General features: G+C 41.2%; 1 protein-coding gene across 2 annotated transcripts in view; it reads left to right on the plus strand.

Annotated features, from left to right (window-relative positions):
- Positions 1 to 415: 415 nt before the first annotated feature.
- Positions 416 to 24,007, plus strand: part of tcf7l1b (transcription factor 7 like 1b) — a 36,625-nt gene continuing 13,033 nt past the window's right edge. For both annotated transcript variants that reach the window (XM_087794821.1, XM_087794828.1), the window contains exons 1-4: positions 416 to 1,221; positions 1,303 to 1,378; positions 1,448 to 1,575; positions 21,211 to 21,294. In XM_087794821.1, the coding sequence (XP_087650947.1) occupies positions 1,036 to 1,221; positions 1,303 to 1,378; positions 1,448 to 1,575; positions 21,211 to 21,294 (474 nt within the window). In that variant the 5' untranslated portion in view covers positions 416 to 1,035. The remainder of the gene's footprint in view (positions 1,222 to 1,302; positions 1,379 to 1,447; positions 1,576 to 21,210; positions 21,295 to 24,007) is intronic.

The following is a 24,007-nucleotide window of genomic DNA, read 5'->3' on the forward strand; positions in this document are numbered from 1 at the left end:
TATATATATATATATATATAGTTATTTTTATATATATTTTTGTGTGATATTCAATTATATGTATCTTTTTATTTAACTTTTTTTGTCCTTCTCTTCTATTGTGTTGCTGCCATCCTAGGAGTCCTGGATCAAATGTGGACCTTTAAACAAAATATATTTACAGTTAATAATAATTCCAAATTTGACTTGAGCAAAGAACACTTCTGTCTCGGGTGCTCAACTTAACATAAATTATACATAAATACACTTCATTTAATGTATGTTGAACTACTTGTAAACTGACCTAAAGAAGTGAGTTGAACATTTGTTTAATAAACTTATGTTTTTAGTATATGTGTGTGTGTGTGTTTTAGACGCATGTGTGTGTGTGTGTGTGTGTGTGAGGGGGGGTGTGTGTTGGGTGAGTGTACACGCTGCTGCTGGATCAAGTGTCGGTTTTAACTCCTCCTCTACAGACGGACGAGCTTTTTTTTTTCTCTTCCACTTGAACAAGCAACTAGTTTTCAGGGCGCATTCCCCGGCAGCGATGTGGAGGGAAACAGCAGCGACCACCCTCAGCTGAACACCCGCTCCCACCACTCTCACGCTCCAGGAACAAACGCGGCGAGAACTTCTTTTTTTTTTGGGAAACAAGTTGACACAAGTCGCCTTTTGTTTCCTCGTTTTTTTTTGTTGTTATTGTTGTTTTATGGATACGTTTGGGTGAGATCTTGTTGACCGGGTTCGGCTCTTGAAGGATTCCAGTCCAAGGAGCCCACAGCGCACGAGCGGAGCGCAAACTTTGACAAGTTTTTTTGCGCATTTTTTTTCTTCTTCTCTTCTTCTTCTTCTTCTTTTGTTGTGGATTATTGCGACATGGACGTGCTCCGAGGATGAGAAGAGGAAAATGAACTCCTGTAGTTAGATCTTTGCAGCACCATCTGATAGTAGAAAAGTCGGTTGTTGCTGCGCCGCTTCTTTTTTTTTTCCACTTCTTCATTCGTACGATCCCTTGTTTTTTTTTTTGTTTTTTTTATTATTATTTCTCGTGCAAACATGCCACAGTTAAACGGAGGTGGCGGGGATGATTTGGGGGCCAACGATGAGATGATCTCGTTCAAAGACGAGGGCGAGCAGGAGGAGAAGATCTCGGAGAACGTGTCCGCGGAGAGGGACCTGGATGATGTGAAGTCGTCGCTGGTCAACGAGTCGGAAAACAACAGCAGCTCCTCAGACTCGGAGGTGAGAGAGAGAGTTTCGATTTGGTTCTCGAGTGAATCCCACAGCCAGAAGTTTGACTCCAAAAAACTCTTGTCTTTGTAGCAAACAGAGAGGCGCCCCCAAACCAGACCAGACACAGAGAGTTATTATGAGAAAACACGAGAATACTTCAGTGAAGGTAACAACACTCTTCATTTCTTTCATTTGTACTTTATGTTTATTAAAATATGACTTTATGTGTTTGCAGCATTGAGGAGGCAGCAAGATGGAGGCTTCTTTAAGAGCCCTCACTATCCGGGCTACCCCTTTCTCATGATCTCCGACCTGGCCAACCCATACCTATCCAACAACTCACTGTCTCCGAGTGCAAGAACAGTAAGTGTCCATGTGCATGTGTTACGCTGCCGCCGCCGCGCTCTCCTTCCTGTATGCTTTGGCAACTTCCAATGTAAGAGAAAAAAAAAAAAAAAAAAACTTTGGCTGTGTGCAAAAGTTCCTTGTGCACTGCCAGACCGCCATATTCCCTCCGAGTGGCCTCTCAAAAGGAAGACTAACTACTTCTTTGTTCTTTTTTTGGGGGGATATAAATTGCCCCCTGCCACCCACCCTCCACAAGAGTTGCGTTTGACAACTCCTCTCGGCTCAAAGTTCAGACACATTCATCATTTGGGTTTTTTGTCCGGCGTAATTTATTGCAATTCCTTATCAAAAAACAACCCCGAAACAGCGCGGGAATGGATGTTGATAACGTTGCATGCCACCACTTCCTACTAGCGGTTTATTAATAGCAGTTTCTTGATTTTGGTGGACGATACGGTATTAACTTTGTAAGTACAGTTTCGGTCCACATTTGGCCTCCGGTCGCCAACAGCTGTAGTCCTGGGACTTGTTAAACCGCTGAGATAAGGCTGTGAGTGTGGCTGACGTACAGGGATTCCGTCGGTCGCTTTAAATCGTGTGGTCGTTCCCCGCTAACAGATTATTTAATTCAAGAAAAAAGGTGATGGACGGAAGTGGAAGTTGGTCTATCTCAAAACTTAAATTGACTCGATTCTCCGATGGGTTCTGAGGGGGTTCACCTGGAGTCGTCGTAGCAGTGTTAAAAATCACTTTAAATGGGACTATGCAAACTTCCTTGAAATAATCCCTGCAGGAAAGCTGTGTTTCTCTCTGTGCTCGTCCATCCCCCAATCCTTGTCACCCCCACCCTCCCCTTAAAAAAAACAAGTACTTTCGTTAAGGCCTGGCAGGCATCTGACTGAAAAGACTACCTACCCCCCCCCCACCCCCTCTTTCTTTTTTTCTGTCTTCTTTTCACTGTTCCAGACCCGCTCCCCTCTCCTCCCTGTACCTTCCATTCAATTAGAAAGGCGTTAGTTGACTATTGTTATTCTGAGCAGTCTTGATGGCTTCATTGGAGGTCTCCATTGGAGCTCATTAACTAAATGGCTACTCCGCTCGCACAAGGCGATACATACCAACTTGTAGCTCGCCCTGTCCAGTTTCACTCACAAACTATTGTCATTGCGTTCTTTTAAATCTATTTAGCATGTAATCCTCAGTCATATTTGCCAAGAGGTCGTCAATAGGTTGTTTGTATGAAAGAAAATACCGTTTTCTTCTATCTTCTAAAATGTTCTTTTGTTTCGTTTTTTTCGTTATTTTAAGCGGAATATGTTTGATTTAATCAGCTGCTGGCCTGAGTGATTGTCACCTCACTCACCCGGTATCTTGTCATTGTTCTTGCTCTGGCCTGGAGTTTATCTGATAAGAAATCCTCTCACTTCCTAGCCGCCCCACCAAAAAAAAAAGAAAAACAGAAAAGTGAAACAAACAACAGAGGATTTGGGGGCTATGGATTTTTTTTTTCGTACAAAAAGAATGAGGTCAATGGGACAGAGTGAGCTGACTATGTCAATTATCATCACGTCTGAAAGAAAGGCGGCGGACAATGGTTGGCATACTTCTGGGGGACGTCTTCGAGTCTCCCATATTGCGCCAGGCTCTGGTGTGACGGGTGGGGGGGGGCGGACGGACGTTGATCGATGGCGAGGCTTGACTTTAGTACCTTTTTAGGCTCGCACTCTGGCTGTGGTTTGTTTACACCTGTGGATGAAATTCAGTGCAGTGAGATCAACGGCGAGATATTTATCAGCACCATGCACCCGCGTCAAACCGGGTCGAGGCAACGCGAGCGCTTGCCAAACATTTATCGTGAACACTTATGTTGAGGAGATAATACCGGGCCCCCGGGGTGTCACACTACGTGTTGTCATGCTAACAAAAAAAAGAAAAAAAGCTTGTTGGCTAATTTGTGTATCTTGTACTGCAGTAGTGATAGTGACGGATGACTTTTTTAAGTGCGGGGTTGTCATTTAAATTACACGCTTCACCCACCCTGTGTTTTTTAAGTGCGTCTTCGCTGCTACACCACTTTTACTTCCGGGATTATTGACGGCTTCATTGATATGGCGTCTAAGTTCAGACCGGCATTGAAGTCTGCTATCTAACTTCCTGTCCTCTATCTTGTGCGTTTGGGGTCAATAAGTTATGTAGTCAGGAAGTTGGTTGCATTTAGAGGACGACATTTAAAAGTGTCAGATTGACAAAAAAAACGTATTTTGGGAACTTTTTTTGAGTATTTGGATCAGAAATTAGGAATTTTAACAATAAATACGGTTTTGAGAGTAAACACTTCAATATTCTTAATAGTACTTTTGTACCTTTTTTTTATAACAATAATGTTATCAGGGGAAAAACATCATTTTTATTTTTTCTTTATTGCAACTGGACAAAAAAAGGTTGTTAACCAGTAGATTCCATTATTTTGATTCAGAGTTGAATGCTTTTATTTTGAAGAGAGAAACAAAACCGCTCATTAGCTTTACCCCCTTAAAAGAAATCTGTATACATTTTTAAACCTAGCTCAGCTTTAACTTGTAAATACCTCCAATCTTACTTTCAGTTATGATCAATAATAATATACAATTGTAGCTAAATGATAGAGTTAACTCAATGTCATATTGTTATCTATAACCATGACCGTGATCAGATCCAAAGTCATGTGTATCTCCGCCTCTTGTTTTTTTTTTCTGAGAAAATGTATCGGAGCTGCCTGGTGTCATCACATGCTTTGACAAGAAACAAACAGACCAAAAAGGTAGAAGGAGGCGCCGAGATGTGTTTTCCATAAACACAGGTTCTATCTGATTTAGAACAAGAGTAGCAGTGTGGTGGTTATGGTCTATTTTAAAACGTATGTACATCCTGAGCTTCCTTCAGTTGGGAAACCGCTTTAGATTGAAAAACAGATTGCTCAAGGGGTCACCAGGCAGGGGGATTTCACTTCAACATGTGCTGCGACGTGAAGAATTTAAGGCCCGACTTTTTTTTAAAAATTTGGTCGTGGCAGCCCTATCATGAGCAATGAGAGGCAGGCGTACATGGGATCAGTGCAGAGTTCCCCCGAGGGCCGAGCATAACTGATTTAAAGCCTGTTCAGAGCTGACATTCCACTGTAATCCACCGAGAGCTGAGGAGGAGGAGGTTTTATGTTTGGAGAGATGTTCCACTGACTTCTGCTCTCGCTCTGTGATTGATTCTTTTTTCCTTTTTTTTTTTTTTTTTTGGTTGGACAAATCCAAGTTTCTGCGTGTCACATCATTGTTCTGGTAGTGACACGCCGGTGTCAAGTTTAATTGGTGCAGCTGAACTTCGCCTCATCAGCACTTTTTAGGTAACTCGGGGCGAGAACATCATCCCCGCCACCCACCAGCGAAATGCCTCTTGTGTGTGCGAAGATGGCGGGTAAGCGAGAGGGAGGTTAGCAGCTCAAATATATCTTCATCAAATAAAGAGTGGAACACTCAAAACTCCTGAGCATGATTGTTGAATAGAAATATTCTTAGCGGCGGAGATATGAATAGAGGGCTTGTATAAGCCTGGACATGTCAGTGGCTACGATTGCATGCCTCTCTGACTTCTTTTTTTTCCACTCTTTTTGTTGCTTTTGGTGCTTAAAAATGTGCAGACAAAGAAAAGTCAACATAGACATTGTCCCGGGGAATAAAAGGGCCTCTCCCTGCGTAAGCCGTGGCTGTTTGTGTGGAGGTGTCTTTTCATCAGGACGCTCACTTAGCCAGTCATTCACCTTGGTTGCATGTGTGTGTTCTTAAATGCATCCATGCGTGCTGCATACTTGTGCTCAGAATGTGAGGTTTAGAGAGAACTAGAGTGGGGGGGGTGTTCAGGTGAGGCTTGCTGGATGCTTTCTCAACAGAGGCAACAGTGTACCGGGGCTGACAACCCTCCGAGTTGTGCTCCGCTGCAGCAGGTAATCTGAAAGTTAGCGCGCAAATATTTTCTCTCTTGAGCGCAGAGTCAACAAACTTGGACATTATTGACTACGTTTATAGGTTGTTTTCTTTTTTTCTACCACGCCAAACATCAGTTTAGTGGCTCGCTTCAATTAGCGAAAGATCACTTGTGACCACAGGTATGCTACTGCTAGCTTATGGCGACGATACTTTTTGATATTAGCTGGATTGTGGTTGTTTTTATTCATGACAGAGCATAGAAACATTTAGAGTCATAAAAATAATTATACTTGTTTCTTAAGGGTGTGTATTGACAAGAATACGAAGATACAATGTGTGTCATGATAAATTATATTGCGATATATTTCAATACTGTACGAACAATGATATATTTGTGGTTTTGCTCTAGTCATTTACATGAAGTCATAACTTCTTTAGTTTGTTTTACAACAAAATATGATTAAAAAGGCCCCAAAAAATCGAGTGTGCAGTTGAATATCGATACAACCCTTATGATTCCAAGCTTACTTTTTTATGCTAAAATGTTGATAATGTTTTATAAAACTAAACTGTTGAGATAAAACATGTAATGTACATGTAATATCAAAGAAGACATGTTGATTTCAGGTAGAATTCAAAGTACTGTTGCTATTAACAAAGAATCCTATTACAGTGTTTTGCAAAATTCACTAGACTTCCGATGGTAACTGGTGTAAATCCGTGTGAAATGGTGTCAATCCCAGACTCGATCCTTCCCTCTCCGGTCTCTGCGGAAAGCCTGAGCTGGCGTCTAGCCCTCTCGCTACCCTCTAGCCTGCTAGCTCGCTACCTACCCACCCGCCCGCGCGCCATTAGACATTCTGTTTATAGTTTTTTCTCTGGCTTCACGAGCGGCCGGGGCCCATCAGGAGCATCTCAGCACCCTTTGAGGAAAAAGGGGATAACCAACATCTCCCCTCTGTTGCCGCGCTCCTCGTGTTCAGCGACATCAATGAATCTCTTTGATGTGTCGAGATGAATATGTGTCCAAATGTGTTTTTATCAATTTATGTGTTTTTCTCCTTTGCTGCGTTTGGACAGAGCCACTCTTGCAGTTCGGGGCTTCGGCACATCCGTTACTTTCCCCCCCCTTGTAAACCGTATTTATTGATGAACACATTGGATATTTGACCATCATTGATGTGTGTAGCAACGGTGATGATATGTATTAGATCAGCAAATATATCAAGAAGAAAATAATTCAAATTAATATATTTATTCCATCTGTGTTTAGAGGATCTTTGTAGATGAGTTGCCATGGATAAAAAGTACTGTACATTCTGACTATTGGCGTTAATTGGATGATAATAATATGTTAATGTGGTTACAACAGTTAGTAGTATTGTGGATCCGTCTTGGGTTCATTAAAATAATCCAGCGGATCTATTCTTGAGGTATGTAGCTGGTGAGTAGAGTCGGTCCCATATGCAGGTTCATTCAGTTCAAGCCGTCCTTGGTAGATGTCGTGATAAAGCAGCTAGCATTGTGTTCCACACACATAAACATCCATGTCTTTATACAGGAACTAAAGAACAAAAAGACAATAAAACAGTAGGTATTCACTCAGAATTGGTGTATGTAGAAGATATAGCCATATAAGACAATAGCTATTAAACATTATTTATTTAAATGTAGCTTAAATTGTTTTTCCATATTTAACAGCTAAAGTGTCTCTGAGTGCTTAATTCCATTTATATTAAGTATTAATATAAGCCAACAACCAACAGAAGGTGAAAAACGACATTAGCTTACTTAAAGTTTAGTTTAACACATTACTTTAGACTTGTTATGAAGATCAATAAATAACTATAGCAACACTGGCATTGTAGCATAGCTGTTCATAGGCAATGTTATATTATTAGTGAACATATTCAGGGTTAAATATATAAAAAAAGGTCCTTGCTCAATGTATGTTTAAATTGAAAGTTCCAAGAACTACTTTTATGCCTTAAAATAATAGTTTACAATGTTGCATGGTATTTTAGCAAATGTCATTAGAGTTAAACGTATTAATACTCCACGACTTTTATTTGAAACCAAACTTCTCGACCCAACTTTACAATTTTTAAAAGAAAACATAATACCTATTAAATCTTCAGGATTGTTTTTAGCAGAGAAAAAAAAAAACAGGTGACCGCCCTTGACAATAATTGACAAATGCCTGACTTTAATAGGTCTAATGGAGAAATCAAACCGCCAATAAATGCAGTACTTAATAACATGCAACAGTAGTGGTAGGTGAAGGTGGTGGCGACAGTAAACGCCAAGTGGGCTGCACCGCTATAACCACCGTGGTTTAGTCCACATAAAGAAATATTTTCCCTCCATAATTGTACCTAAACACTTCACTCCATGCTAATAAAAAGCGATTGTGCTGCAGGAAGAGAAAGAAAAAGGCTCTTAACAGAGTTTCATCAGTCTGGTATTCCCAGCAGCTGTTTTCAGTTTACGCTCTGCAGGCAGCAGCAGAGGGAGAGAGAGAGAGGAAGGCAAGATTGTCGAGATGTGCTGGTGGGAGCATTAACTGGGGCAGATACTGAGTCCAGCTATTCCTCTGCCTGTTATCCTGAGGTGGGCCCGCGTCCAGACCTTCAGGCACTTATTTATCTCAGGGATTCTGTGACTCACAGGGACTAACAGCCACAATCAGAAAACAGCAGGAGGCTATCAGATCGTGCTTGATGCGACGACTCGTATCATACGGTGAGCTCAGGACGTACGCAGGGGGGTTCTGGTCTCGTCCATGTGTCACCGGTGGTCAGACTAAATTAAGAAGTAGATAGAGATCAGGCCGGGACGAGGTAAGTTGACGAGCGAGCGGAGCAGCTGTTCTTCACGTTGGAGTTATAAATCAGTTTTGGCTGCTTCCAACTGAGTTTGTTCCTGCGATGGAAGCGTGGACTCGTCCCGGTGCATCCCGTCACGTTCCCCCGGCGAACACGTGTCCCGTCGACATGTCGCACCTGCACACGGAGTTTTAACCCGATTAGAGCTGTGTAACCAGCACCCGGTGAAAAGTTGTTAGGTTCCAATTAACATTATTGTATTTGCTCAAAGAAAATAAATTTGATCGTATGGATACCTTGTGGCTACAACTGTTGCAAATAATGTAACAATTTGTTACATTAAAACCAAAAATCCATAGAGTCTATGACCGACAGTTAAATGCTACAGGGAGTGTTTGCGGAGGCAAATCATGTTTATTTTACTTCTGTATTTCTTGGTTTTAAAACAAACTTATGTATGCTGTGGCTGGGAGTTTGTAGAAAGTCTTGACGTTACTTATATTTAAGTCAACGGATATGAATTCATCCATTTTATCCATGTATTCAGGCCTGAAAATAACTTTTAGGCAAGTGAAAACTAATCTTTGTGTAACTTTTATAAATTTGTGTGCACTGTAAAAACTTTATACTTTACTACTTTTATATGTTTTCACTCAAATGAATACAGGTGCAAACGAATATCCGTTTACTTTGTATGAAGTTAGGAATAAATAAATCTATTCATTTATTAATTTCTTTTTATTTATGAGGGGGGGATGGATCTAATCCCATCTTCCTAGGGCGAGAGGCAGGGCACACAGTGAACAGGTTACAGCAGCTGGGGCCAATTCAATTTCCTCAAGGGCCACATTTTATACAGTGGTGGTTATTGATAAAATATAGGAGCTAAAAGTATAAAATTAAGCTTAATATGCATATTTTATTTTATTTAATAACTTTTTATAATAAAAAAAAAAGTTTTATATTTACTTAAATATTTTTAAGGGGCAAATAATAGTCCTAAAAATGTTTAGAGGGGAGGGGAGGAAACAAATAGTTTAGGAAATTTTGTAAGAACGTATACAGTCCAGACAGAAGGGACACAGATTCCCGACAGCGCTGACCACGATCCCACCGTGACTGAAATAGAGATTTTCCAACATACTGACGATCCATCCTATCATGAGACGAGACTATATCAACTATATCGTTATTAGAACTATTTTGCAGCTTCGTAAACGTACGTGGCCGACGATGGTAATTCACATTGTCATTTACCAAAAATAATTTCTCAATTTTCCAAACTCAAAATCGTCCCAAATTTCCCACGAGATTCGCGTCTGACTTTTCCCCAGATAATGACCTAACCTCTCGGTGGCCTTTACTTCCCTCAGTTACCCTCATAAACCAATTGTACTTGTTAAGAAGTCACAATGTTCTGCGAAGCATCAAATTCGATTAAAGCCAGGCCAAAAGCACAAGTCTTCTAAAATTGTGTAGCGTCTTTATCTCCCCGTTAGACTTGTGGATCCTGTTAGAGGAAACAGCCGCAACAGCAGAAACTTCTGATTTTCCCAACAACTCTCAGCCTTAGGATGTCACTCTTTCCTGACCTTATCTGCTTGGATTTAAATGATGAGGCAATGCCCTCGATTAGTTATCAGTAACGGCTGCGGTTGAGGACCTTGTGCTCCTCAGACACAAGACATCCGCGGGCTTTCCCCTTCGTCCTGAAACCACCAGCGTGATTGTGTCTCTTTTTCATTTGATGAACTCGGGTCCAGGAAGCTTGCGCTTTAAAGCGTGAGGTGATCCTGTGTTGATGGTGACGGATGGTAGCATGGTCGCCCCGACACCTCCGCTGACATAATCCCTCAGAGTTAGATGCCCGATCTTTACAAACGTGTCTGACTCTTGCGTCAGATTTAGAGTAGCTACATTAAAAAATGAAGAAGGATCTAATCAGCCTTATATGACATGGAATAGGCCAAGCAGGCCTTTTGTTTGATTTGTACATGGGGCTGGACGGGCCGGCTATTGGAAATCCCTGAAGCAGGCTTTAGGGGCAGGTCTGATTCTCGTGTGAAATGGGAAGGCTCTATAGCTCTCGGCTGACTTGACTGGGGCTGTATGGGTGTGTTGGCAGGGGGAGCGCCGGTCATGAATAGGGTCTTTGACTACCTCAGACTTGCCCTGAAAGGCAGGACAAAGACCCTAGGGCAACGGCTTAGAGCCTCACAGCTGAGCTACAGAATGCTTCGCCCAGTCTTCCTCCCTCCTTGTCCGATTTAAATACTACAGTGGCTTTTAGCATTTTCGGGCGACAGAGGTTTTTTTCGCCATCGCTCTCTGTTTTTGTTTACAATAGCCCCGACGCCAGATCTCGTGGAGAATTCCGTCGCAACCGATTCCTGCGAAACACATTTTCACGCCGACTAACTGCGAGCATGTGTGCGCATCACGAGACTCTCCAGTCGACAAGGTGAAGCTCGCCTCACACCTCTAATCGCTTGATCGCTTCACGATCAGGTGAGGGATAAAACCTCGTAAATCTTTTTTTTTTTTTTTTTTCGGCCGAGTTAATGGGGGTTATTCGAGTCCCGGTCCAGACACTCTCTCCCTTCCAGAGTGTCTAGTTTCAGATGTCACTCAGAGCTTTGTTTGCCCCCCAGGGTGAAGGGTTAGAGGTCAAGGTTCAGGGCCAGTTGGCTGAGTGGGCCACAAAAGCGCCGTTGCTTTTTCCTCGGCACATCCGATCCCTTCGTCCACACCGGCCACACAATGACCGGGATCGGTTTGCAACATTTTGTCGTAGCTCATTACGAAAATCCACGTTAGTCGTCGCTTTAGTCGTTATTTATCACACCAGGGGTAACTCGAGCGAAATCTCACACCAGGTAGTGAAAAAAAAAAAAATCCCAGAGGCCCTTTGTTCCAAACACCTTCCAAAGTTTTTTGGAGACCAGCGTTTCACCCTTGTCAGCCCCCCCCCCCACCCCCCAAAAGTCTTAACTGCGCCCCAGCACCACCACCCAAACATGTCTTCCAGCCAGGTTTATTATGCAGTTTCACGCAGACCAAAATTGCAGCTGCATGGAGGACAATCTGGAGCACATTAGCCCAGGCGCTGTGATTTATAAATTGTTTCTCAGGCCATAAATCCCTGCTGTAATTGTGCACAAGCACCCCACTCCTTCCATAAGCGCCCCCTTCTCTCTCGCGCTTGTCTTTCGCTCACTCTCGGCAGCTTACAGTTCTCGGGTTAATTGTTTGCAGCAGTGAGTCGTTTGTAAAAAAGTTTAGTTGTGCTGCAAAAACTTTTTCTTCTCTTTTCGGTAATGCTGTTTCTTCAACACCCTGGACCGAGGGGTAGGAATATTCTCTCCCTACAGTAAATGGTCGGAGCGCTGCATTCCTGGGTACAGTGTAATTGTAAGAGGACTCTCCGAAACTATGTCCCTGGGAACCCGATATCCACAGCAGCCCCAGATCATAATCACCTTGACATTCTAATTAGATCATATTGGAAACTGAAAGATAGCAGCAGCTGTATATATAGAGTTGGAAACGTTGAAATGGTCGGCCCTGAGTTCTTGGTGGTCTGGTTTAAGTTACAGGCAATGATCTTCCCCCCAAAAGTCCCTAAAATGTCTTCAGGGTTTTTAAAAAAATTTTTTTTTTTAAATGGATGCTAAATGTTTACGTAATGTTTCAGATAAAACAATATTTACCTTAGTTTCATATTTATTCAACAACTTGCTACAAAGTGGCAAAAATAAGCTACATGTTACTTATATTAGCTGTAGCATCAAGCTAGCACGACTTTTTAAAGTATGGAACAGAAATAAAAATACATAATACTTAGTATTATAATCCATAAGGGTGATCAATTTCCTAATAAATATGAAAAACACTAAAGTAATATCACTGTTATTTAAACCATAATAAACTGGTCATGTAAAGATAAATAGTTTGTACTACCCTTAATTCATACTTATGTTTATTTGAATTACTCTTTTGTAAATTAAAAGTTTGTTGCTGTAAAATATCATAACTTTATTATGACATAAACAAGTAAAGTGGGCTCTAAACTCACTCTTTCCATAAGCAAGCTAGTTAGCTTAGCGTGTTAGCTTCTACTCATACTTCTACTAGTACATTGTGAAATTAAAGAAGGAATAAAAAAGCATTTTAAACTGAACATTATAACCTAGTTGAAGCTAATGGGAAACAATAAATACTGTAGGATTTGGGAGATTTCATTTTTTAACATTAGTTGAAGTTTTGCTACATTAGCCCACAAGCTAGCGCAGCTAAAGATAAAAATAAATTTATTATGAAAGCTCAATGAAAAGTTCCAAAAGTGTAGTTTTGCAGCTTCTTGATGTTCACAATTTTAGCCAATATTATTATATGGATAGTATTAAAAATGTATATTATAAACCTCTTTACAAACTTAGTGAACCAATATTTTATTCCATAGAAAAAACTCCAGACTGTGCGAAGCTGCACGAGTTGTAAGACGAGAACCAAGTTGTGAACTTGAACTAAATTTACGGCCCAAAGCTTTCACTCGGCCATGATTTAGGACTCAATATCACTATGTTCAGCAAGATGAAAATAAAGCCTTAGGATCGCAGGCAATGACTTTTACAAATGTTTCAGGTATAAAAAAATGCCCTGGCCCGTGTCCAGACCTCCCTGAAGCCTGCTGACAATGCGCATAACTAATCCTGGAATGTCGTGGTAGTAACTCGGGGTCCAACCGCCTGCTTCACATATAACCTTTAATACTTTAGATATATATATTTTCTGTTGTTTGATTCACAGGCGAGTGGAAATATTTCTGTCAGGGTGTGTGTGTGTGGGGTGGGGGGGCCGGGGCGAGCAGCAAAAGTGGGGTTACAAGTGGTGTGATAGCGATGTCAGGTAGTAAAAAGCTGAGATGAGGCAGGGCCCAGAAGTCTGCGGAGGCCTGGAGATTTGTGCTCACACTCGGAGAGCAAACACAGGAGGCATCTGCAGGCAGCTGTGTGTGGGGGGAGGGTCTGTCGCTCAGGACCAGGGGGTGGGTGGTGTTAGGTGGTGGTGAGGAGAGGAGGGGACGGGGGAAGGAGGAGGGCGTGGGTGGGGGGGGGTACTTGGAGAGAGAACACAATCAGCCCTCTGTTTTCATAAGACTTGTGGTATGTGCGAGCAGAAACAAATGTGTTTAATTTAGGCCCTTTTTTTTTTTTTTTTTTCCCTCCCTTGACTTCTCCACTACACCCACTTATGCCCACCTCCATTTTTGACTTTTTTTTTTCAACCGCCAAACTAACTTTCCTCCACTCGAGAGTCGCCCCCTTTTTTTTTTTTTTCGCCTTTTGTTTAGAGCCCTTCAGAAAACACAATCGCAGACTTGAGCCGAATATTTATCCGCAGCAGCAGGTAAAAAGGAAAACAAAAGTGCTTATTATTTTGTCTAAGCTATGAGATTGGAGTGATTACCGTGCTGCGGTATTTGCCATGTTCAGTCTGAGAGCGCACGCTGGACTTATTATTGCCTCCTAAATGCCTTGGCAGGAAACCGGCTGCATTATATTGGTAACCCTGGCCGTCTCCAGTCAATTTGTGTTGGTCATAAATGAGAAATCCAGGTCTGTGTCACTGGCGGAGAGACGTGAACACGTTTTTTTTTCCAGAGTCGAGCTTTACTGTAAACACGCTTGCTGACCGATGGTTTTGTTCTGGAGTTAATTATACAGATGTTTATTGGCGTGAATGTCAAGCAACTCCCCAAACAATAAAAAAAAAAAAAGTCTCAGGACAAAAACAATGGCGCATCTTTGACACCGGCCGGTGTAGCCTGACCTGACACCGGAGCGCCGTGACATTTAGCAGAGCAGGCGAGGACAATAGAAAGCAGATATCGCAGGTACGGGGAAACCACATAACTGACTCCTTCTTAATTGACTGAAATAGCTGCGCTCTCCCTCCTCGGCGTCTTTACGACACTGTCCTGCTCTCACCAGATGCATAATTATTTTCTTGTGTGTCTAATTACGCAGCGAGTTTTTATACGAGCTGCTGTGGCAGAAATTACTCACTTATTCCGAGGCCTCGACCTCAGGTAAAGAAACTTTTTTTTCCCCCCTTTTAATTGCGACGCGATTAAAACGTAAGCGTCGACAGCAGAGGGTCGGGAACAATGGCAGCTTCATTTAAAGGCCGCTGTGAGGCAACTCTTCGAGCATCCAGGAAGTAATAACTCAGGATCATGTCATGCTAAAAAGGAAGAGGAGAAAAAAAAAAAAAAAAAAAGTCTTGCAACAGTTGCTTGAGTTGCAGAAACTCATGCAGAAGAGTTTTAAAGAAGAGGGGGAGGGTGGTGGTGGTGCAGGGGGTGGTGGGGGGGGGGGGGTCTTGGCCCCTGTGTTTGGTTGATGGTGTTTTATTACAGAAACAGCAGTAAATTCACTCACAGGACTTTTAAAGTTTATTCGCCTGCTTGTTCACAGTAACCCAGAAGTTTTTTTTTATACATTTTCTCTCAATCCATTTGAACATGTTGAAGTCCGTCTTCTTGTTGATAAGACCTCCCTCGCGCTGCCTCCCCTTCCTCACCCTGCGCTCTCCCTCTTTGCACTAATAGTTCTTTTGTGTACAAGAGCATGTTAAGAGGCCAATGAGCCTGGCCTTAATAGGCTATGTTACCATAGAAACCGCAGCACTCTGGATGTCTGACCTTTGACCCAGTTTTTTTTACTGGCTGTGAATAAAAGTGCAGGAAGACCAACCCGGGTCACAATGGAGGCCCGGCAAACCGAGGGAGTGTCCCTGTCATAGTCACTTAACTTCATTCCTCCGCGGGCTAATGGACACTTCAAATGTGCTAGCCATTAACTGTGCGCTAGCAGCACCGCTGGACACCGGGTTTGTCCGTTCTTAAAATAAATCGTGACATCATCAGTGTGCGCCACAATTTAGATTAGATTTCCCTTTATTAGTCCCACAAGGGGACATTTTAGAAATAGTAAAATGACCAGTTTTGGAGTTTCTTTTTATAACTTTTTAATTTTATAATAGTTTGAAGAACTTCTCCTAAAGTTCACAATAATTGAGAATATATTTTAAATATAAACAAAAAGTCTATGAATAATATTGATGTTTAGAAAGGAAAAACTATGGTGATTTATACACGTTGATTTAGCTTAAACTAAATATTAAAAAATGTTGGAAATTGGAGTTTATCACTTTCTTAATTTGATTTAAGTTCACGTCTGACTTATATTATCTTTTAAGAAACAGTCTTGACAATTATAGTAGACTCAGTTTTGTAAAGAAGTCTTTGTAAATATAATCAAGATGTACTATGAAACTCAATTTTTATCAACTTTCAATGATTTGAAATAATTTCAATCCAATCCTAATTTTACCCTTATTGATGTTTTTTGTTTAAGGATTACTAGTTTAAATGTTAATAATAACAATAACTCATCAATTATTATGAGTTTATTGTCTGATTTACAAGTAAATTGTGAAGTTAAAGTAAGGATAGTTGTGTGGTGGCATCCTGGCTTTAGTATATTTATATTTAAATTGTATTTTAAAAATGTATCCATAAAAGGTTCTTTATTTGTTTTGGTATAGTTGACAAAATATCCCATTGATTTAGGGAAACTAGTGTTTGAAAAGATGACCTAAATTGTGTTTTTTATTGCTAATAAATGGCTTCCTCTCGTGCTAATCTTCTTAGCTGGGAGTGGATGGGATAATAAGTCATGGTTGCCACTCAGAAAAAAATGTCCCAGCAGTAGGTGACGGGGTCCGGCCGGCCGCCCTCGCTCGTCGTTTCCCCATCAATTACACAGTAATTAGCACAATGACTGCTGAGGTTTGCTTAAGAATTGTCACTGTAATTGCCGCTAATGTTTGCAAACAATGAGACTTAATGCAAACTCTGAGTGGAGGAGGCGGGGGGGCACTTATCAGGGGGCTTTTGTTCCTCTTAAGATTTCGATTGTGTTTCATGCGAAGATCAGGTTGAGGTGTCAATGGCCCCGCAGGAGCAGGTGATATCAGCAGAGCAAACCTGGGAGGGGCGGCGGTGTAGGGGGGCCATTGTGCGAGGGCTGCTGTTCATATGGGCCGGGGACGGTAATTAACACCTCGACCAAACAGCACGCTGTGTGGCCCATTTGTTTTCTGTTGGGGGCAAAAGAAAACAATGGGGAGGGGTTCTCCACACAGTAGGTGATTGACATTATCTGCTGGGCCGATCCACGCAGGCATTCCTGCCGCTGTGCTGCTCGCCACAAGTTAGACCGGAGCGTTTCACAAGACTCGTCTGAGCTCACACTTTTATTTGCTCGCTGTCTTTGTCTGATTGAATTCCAGCGTAATCCACTGAAGGCATAATCCTTTTAGCATCAGACGTGTAATCCACACTTTCCTGCTCACACACACACACACGGTGTTGAAACTTGTTGTTTGCTTCAGAATGGCAACTTTTAACGCCAGTCAATAAAGTTTGTAAGACGGTCAGAGGCGTTAAGTTGATACACAAACACTCTGTGTCAGACGAATAATTGTATTGTTTAACCGTTTGTTTGGTGATTCAGGATCATTTAATGTTTAATAGTTTAATATGCATGTCTATATAATTGATCGGATGGAAAAAACAAGCTAAAACAAAATGCTGGATATAAATAGTAATTATTTAATCTCATAAGAAATCTAAATATCCTGACTTTATTTCATTTTATTTTGAAAAATGATCTCAATATTCGCTTGAATTATGTTGTGGATCAATAAATACTTAAAAAAGGAAAGAGAAAAAAGAAGAGAAAAGTCCTAAAACAAGGGACTTTGGCAAGTTATACTTAGAGTAGTAAATAGTAACTAGTCATAAAGATGAATCCAAAATAAAAGTGTTAGCCATTAGATTAATTTCTACATGGTTACTCTCATCATATGACCTCACATTTATATCATATAACAACAAATAATAATATGTCTGATCTATCACACTATTTATTTATTTGTTTTCATTTATTTTTAGATATTTTAAAATGTACTTAATCTTAAAATATCCATGGAAATCGCGCCTCGAAAACAAAAAGTATTTCGCTGTGTTTTACAAGACAAAAAGAGAAACGTTGCTCAATAACACGTCGGTGACTCCTAACGCGTCTGAGAGTCAACATCTGCACATGGGTGGGTCCGGGTATGTTTCATCATCCGCGATGAACTTGTCTCTCGCTCTTGACTTTTTGTCGGTGGTTGCAACTTTTCACGGTGGTGAGAATTGTAGCAGGAAGATAGTTGCCGGCAAAGTTTATTTTCTCTCCTTCTCTGGCAAGAGTGTTTGACTTAGTTTGACAGCAAATGTCCAGACATCTGTCTCTGCTCCGCGCTGTGATGTCGGGCTGCACTGTGGCACCACACACTTCAGAGATGACAAAGACTCTTGGCTGCGATTTCTGTGAGAGCGGTGGAACAATCAGGACTCGGCTCTGGCAAGCCTCTTGCCCCTGCAGCATATGTTGTATTTTCCTAGTTCAAAAAAAGCAAAAGGGGGGCTCCAGTGTGTCTTTTTTTATTCAGGGGCATCTCTGCCACCTTTGTTGCATCTGGGTCCTCGTCAAAGTAGCACATGAAGCTACTGAAGTCTATTCTGAGTTCTGGAGGCACAAGACGGCTGGAAGACAATTAGAGAGAAATGGCTCGGATCGCGTCGGTTACACAATTCCTTCAGTAGTCGGTCCGGATTCTGTTCGCGGCTCCCTCGCTGGAGCATCGTGACATATGTCGGTTTGGGAGGTATTTGGTAACATCCAAATGTCGCCGGAGCTATTCTGGTGTTTACTCTGTCAGTCATGTTTACTTCCTTATAGGGAGGATCACACCATTGAATCAAACACACAACAAAACTAAACACAATTGGGAAGCTAATGATTAATGGCACTCCTGATGGATGTTTTTTTTTACTGCAATTGATAAACTGTTTCATCCATCCATCCATCTTTCCGTCTTTTAACCCTTGTATTATCTCAGGGTCAAGGTGACCCAAAGACCCCCATCCATTCACCTCTCTGTCTTTCAATCCACCCATTCACTCTTCTAGTTTTTAATTCATTCATCTATATTTTAATCCACCCATCCAACCATCTATTCATCTACTCTTCCAGCTTTTAATTCATCCATCCATCCACCTTTCTTGTTTTTAATCCATGCATCCATGCACTTTTCTAGTTTTTAATCTATCCACCCATGCATCCATTCTTTTATCTATCCATCCTTTAATCTATCTTTTAATCATCCATCTATCCATATACTTTTATAGCTTTTAATTCATCCATCCATCCATCCATCCATCCATTCACCTTTCTAGTTTTTAAACCATCTATCCATCCACTCTTCTATGTTTTCCATCCAACCATCCATCAATCTCAAAGGTCTTTATGGAGGCCATATGAACACCCATAATTATTATAGATTTACATGAATGCAGATGCATTCATAAGAATAGAGTGATAATCTCAGATTGAAAATAAATAAATAATAATAGCTTGTGTTGTGGATACAGAAGCATATTTCTTCTAATATGCTTAAACAATTTTCAGTATTTTGAGGACAGAGTACTTTATCATGACAATTCCTACACTTAAATTGACATTTATTTATTCCTATTCAAACTAATCTCATGATTTTGGAAAGTACCGAATAAGGAGGTATATATGTAAAATTGAGTTTTAACAAGCTACAATCACAACCTAATGACCAAAAATGCTATTTTGATCCAAGCTGGTTCTTAACCGCTTTTCAAATCTTCCTTTAAATGCTTCATTCTCTTCTCTTGACATTAGCGCCAGCAGTTATTTAACACTTAAAATATCCATACTAGAGCAGAATACTACAAATATCTGCTGCGTAATACATGTCGAGAAGAAATGTGGGCTTTTGTTCAACTATTCAAACTTTTTTTTTCTTCCACAATGCCACAGAGACTTCTAGAAAGTTTTTGGCTGCTCAGCCTACAACCCTTCGCCTTTTGTTTCCTGCTCGCCACTCACATCCCGACACCCCCGCCCCCCCGCTCTCGCTGCTGCGTGGATGTAATGGTGGAGGCCCCTGCTGCTAATGTGACAGTGTGCCGGGGACGTTACCTGCCCGGATAGTGTGTGAACGCTCGCTCCATAGGGCACCCCTGGCAATTAGAAGAAAAGTAGGTGCGAAAAGAAAAAAGTGCCTCGGGGCATGTTCCCTAGTCCTGGCAGAAGCTGTCAAACAAGGGACAGATCGGGAAGGAGCGCCGGTGTGGGCACGGCCGGGCTCTACCAAACGCTCACAATGGGTTCATTTGTGGAAGGACTCATGATTGACATAGATTAGACAGGGAAAAGTGCATTGTTTTGGGTTTTCTCTCCGGAGAGCGGCATTCATTAGGCAGCGTGTGCTCAGCAGCGGTTTCAATGGGGCGCTAGCAGCGTCTAAAAGCAACTGCCTCCTGACAGTTGTATGGACCCGGGCCCATTAGTTGGAACCTTACGATTCAGCTTTGAGCAGTATAGTGAAAATGAAGAGGGCTGATGTCAACTCCAAGAATTTCCAGGCCTTTTCCAAAAAGGAAAAAAGGGTCCCCCTTCCCCCTGCCTCGGAACTCTGTTGGACCCCAGCTGTCAGGAAACAATACCCTGTGCCTGCTCCGACAAACTCATTCCTGAAAATGTTTTTTTTTTCTTTCCTCCTCTCCCGTTCTCCCCCTCCTGCTATAATGTCTTTTCCATTTTTAACCCTGCAACCATCCAGGCTTCCTTCCTCCTTACAAACTCCAACTCAAACGAAAGAAAAAAAAGAAGCTTTAACTTGAGTTTGAATCAGAAGATTGTTTCTCTATTCTAAGTTCACACTCACTCGTCTATAAATCAACATTTTATTGAAAAAGTGAAAAGAAATAAAATAGCGGCAACAATTTATATGAAAACAATTATCCGGAAAAGTTAGTTTGAGGCACTGATAACAATACAATTAATAATATAAAGCAATACATTTGGTTTTTACGGTTAAAAAAAAAAGCTCTTCCATTTATTAACTATCAAAAACGTTACATTTATATAGAAGAAAAGTGTCTCTACAGCTTCTTTGCATCCAAAACTAAAAAAAGAGTTTAAGTCTGGATCACCCAGAAGTCTTTACAAACTACATTGTAAGACCGTTTCAATTAAAATGGCAGCAGAGAGAGAGTCCACATGCATGACAGGCCGCTGTATCCGGTTTTTAAACTGATTCATGCAACAGATGTGAGAACAGATCTGCCTTCATAGCTCACTGAAAGAAAGAAAAAAAAGTGTCTGAAACCCTAAATCACGTAGGAAAAGAAGTGTACACAGTATCATGCCAGCAGAGATGAGAGTTAGTGGCACAAAGAAAAGCAAACATTTGCTCAAGCTTGTATGATAACTTTAATACACGTGCGAGAAATAGTAACACGAGTGGGAGTGGTTGATCCGGGTTAAAAGGCCAAACGTATAGACAGGAATGTGTGCGAGTTCACAACCCAACCTTTCAGTGCACTGTAGCCGAGGCTTCCTTCCAGCTGTCTCTTCCCACCCGCTCAGCGATGGGCGCCCACAGCTGGACTCTTGTTTTTCTCTGACAAACGGCAATTTCACACTTTTCCACCAGTCCGTTGTGTTCACATCACTCCTCCTCCCTGGTGCCAGAAATCCCTGTGTGACTCAGGCAGCAACCGAGGGTCGCGTACAGGTGTCTGCCGGAGACACCCGGGCCAGAACATCGGTCATAGATCATCAGGGCTGACAGGAAGATTTGTATTTGTTCTGCTCATGAATGTTTCCTAGTCCTCTTGCTTCATTTTTTTTTCGTTTTTTTTCTTCTTTTCGCAGTATCTCCAGATGAAATGGCCTCTTCTGGACGTCCCGGGATCTGCAGGACTCAAAGACTCACGTTCTCCAACTCCAGGCCATTTAGTAAGTAGAGGAAATTGCTACCACTCTCGTGACCCTGGATGTTTTTGCTGCTCGGGGACACATTCTCTCAATATCCAAGCCAGATTCTAAAAACCTTCTGAACTCTTCTGCTGCCCTGAAAACACCCTCTTTAATAAGAAGAGAAAATATGAATGATTTCAGAGGTGAAAACTCAACTTGTAACTTACTAACTTTTATATGACCTTTCAATTTCCTCATATATTTAATAATAACATTTAAACATGAACGAAATGAAAGAGAAACAACAAAGAACAAAGTCTTAATATAATGGGAAACCTAAAATGATATACATAATAATATCTTTAATTCAATTGTACACATAATCAATTTATTTTGATATAAAGGAAAAGAGGTCCTGAAAACAAAAGCCTTTACAAGATATGTTCAAACTAAAATGTATAAAGCACAAAATAACATTGTAAGTTGGCGCCTTCATTTTTAATAGTTGAACCCTGACCCTAATAAATAAGACAAAGGGCAACATCTGGCCCCCAGGCCACACTGAACACAGGTCTGTACAACAGGATACCATTTTTTTTTTTTTTAATTAAGACCTTTTTTTTTGCAAAAAGGAAATATTTAAAATCTAAAACACACACTAGAGATCACGCACCACCTAAAATAAATATATATATATTTTAATTCAAATTAAATTCTAAATTTTTTTAAAAGTAATAATCATGAAAAACCTATCTTTTGTCTCGAGGCACGTGTTGATGTGCGCCTGACTGATCCACTGTTTTGGCTTTGGGCGTTTGGGCCGAGGTGAAACATGAGTATGTGCTACTGAGAAAAAAAACAACTCTGACTTTGCTATTGAGAAGTCATTCCGTAAAGTTTCAGAAATTCATCATAATGAGAAATTTCTCAGCTCCACCACTTGATCTATTAAAGGAAAGAAAATGTCAGCATGTGATCAGATCTTGGGACGTCGCTGTGAAACGGCAGGACGTTCAGACAAATAAAACGTGTTAACAGTGACGCACATACATGTGAAAGCGGACTTATGAGAAAAAACATAGCTGTTGTGTCCGTGCAAATGTGCTGACTCGTACGTCTGCCGTCGCCGCGATAAATCTCAATCTCTCCCATAAAACTCTCAACCTCCTCTCGCCATTCTTGAACTCTCCCACACAGGTGACAAGTAGTCATCGTGGTGTCTCACTCAGACGAGACAATGCGGGTCCTCGGCAGAACCTGTTTGTCCTGTGTCTTCCCCCGTGCGATGTGGGACTGAAAAACAACTTCTTTTCAGTTCATTTTCGAGTATCTCGCTGCCAATCTGTCCGATAGTATCGAGCGGTTTGATCAACAAGGAAGCGACGATGTGGGTGTACGGCATGAGCGACCGATCGGCCACACGCTAGCGCCGCGGTGACTCAACCCCGCCTGACCTTAAACATCCCAGAGCGACGGTGAAGTTTGCGGTCGAGTCGCCGCCATCCCATAATCACAGCGATGCACATGACAAAGTCCTCATTGAGCTTCCTCAATGGGAGAGTGTTGTGACAGAGGAAGCGCTTGCTCATGGGAATCCGACAGAGCTCAATGGAAACCAATTACTAATATTTTATTAGACCAGAAATGCTGACCGGGCGCTGACCCCCCGTCCTGTGGGGGGGGGGGGGGCGAACCTAATGTTTGACTTCATCGCAAGAACAAGTGACACATGATTCTCATTGTTGTGTAATAGAAGTCAGTGGATGATTGGATCAGACCGTTATAATCGCACTGAGGCCATTCATGTGGCTTTGTTTCCCCTCGGTTCTTCACGGAATTGCGATTTTTTTAATTAGGAGTAGATTTGATCCCAAGTTTGTGGCTCAATTTTGTCGCCGATGATGAAGTCATTTTTTTTGTGGCCCCTTCGGAATGTTAGCTCATTTCCATGTAGATAAGAACCATAGGTTATAGATGTCAACAATTATACAGATACATACAATACAAGTTAAACTGTTTTTGAAGAAAGTTAATTTGCTTGGTGAGTGTTCAATAAGGCGGGTAAACACAGATAATGAATAAACATAAAGCTTACAAGAATAAAAAGGACAATATTGTAATCAGATTCATACTTATTTTTTTTATTTTCTCTGGCCCATGACTTAGACAGCTATAGGATTTTGGCCCTTTTGTTTCATTGAGTTTTGCCCCTTTGGTTTAAATAAAAATGAGCTTCTCAAAGTTTTAAACTGTCTTGCAGTTGGAAATCCACTAATGTCTTAATAATACAAAATAAAAATAGCTTAAATCACCTTTATCCTCTTAGTTATTTTGACAATGAAATGATTACATGTCATAGAACGTGACCTGGAAATTACCAGTTAACTCTGGTAAAACTTTTTTATTACCTGAGAAAATATTATTGCCAAATTGGGCAGCAGACAAAAAAGTTTTGAGCCTCTCTTTGGATGAGTTTTAAAATACTTTCAAGGCTCCTTCCTTAAGCTAAGTTAAAACATAACCCTTCTATTTAGTGTACAACAGTAGCTGTAACACTTGCAAATCTTTATTTTCTAGTAGCTTAAGGTATTGACACAAAGAACAAGATCCCAGGTTCAAACGACCAAAAGTCTCTTAAAACTTTCCTTTAGAGTAAAGTGTTCAAAAATTAAATTTAATTGAAGTATCTCCTTCACTGAGTTGTAAACTAAAGTAAAACGTTTGAATAATTATTGTCAAAGTTCTGAACTTC

The sequence above is a fragment of the Callionymus lyra genome, chromosome 1 (genome assembly GCF_982586985.1).
Source record: "Callionymus lyra chromosome 1, fCalLyr1.hap1.1, whole genome shotgun sequence".
NCBI classification, from domain to species: domain Eukaryota; kingdom Metazoa; phylum Chordata; class Actinopteri; order Syngnathiformes; family Callionymidae; genus Callionymus; species Callionymus lyra.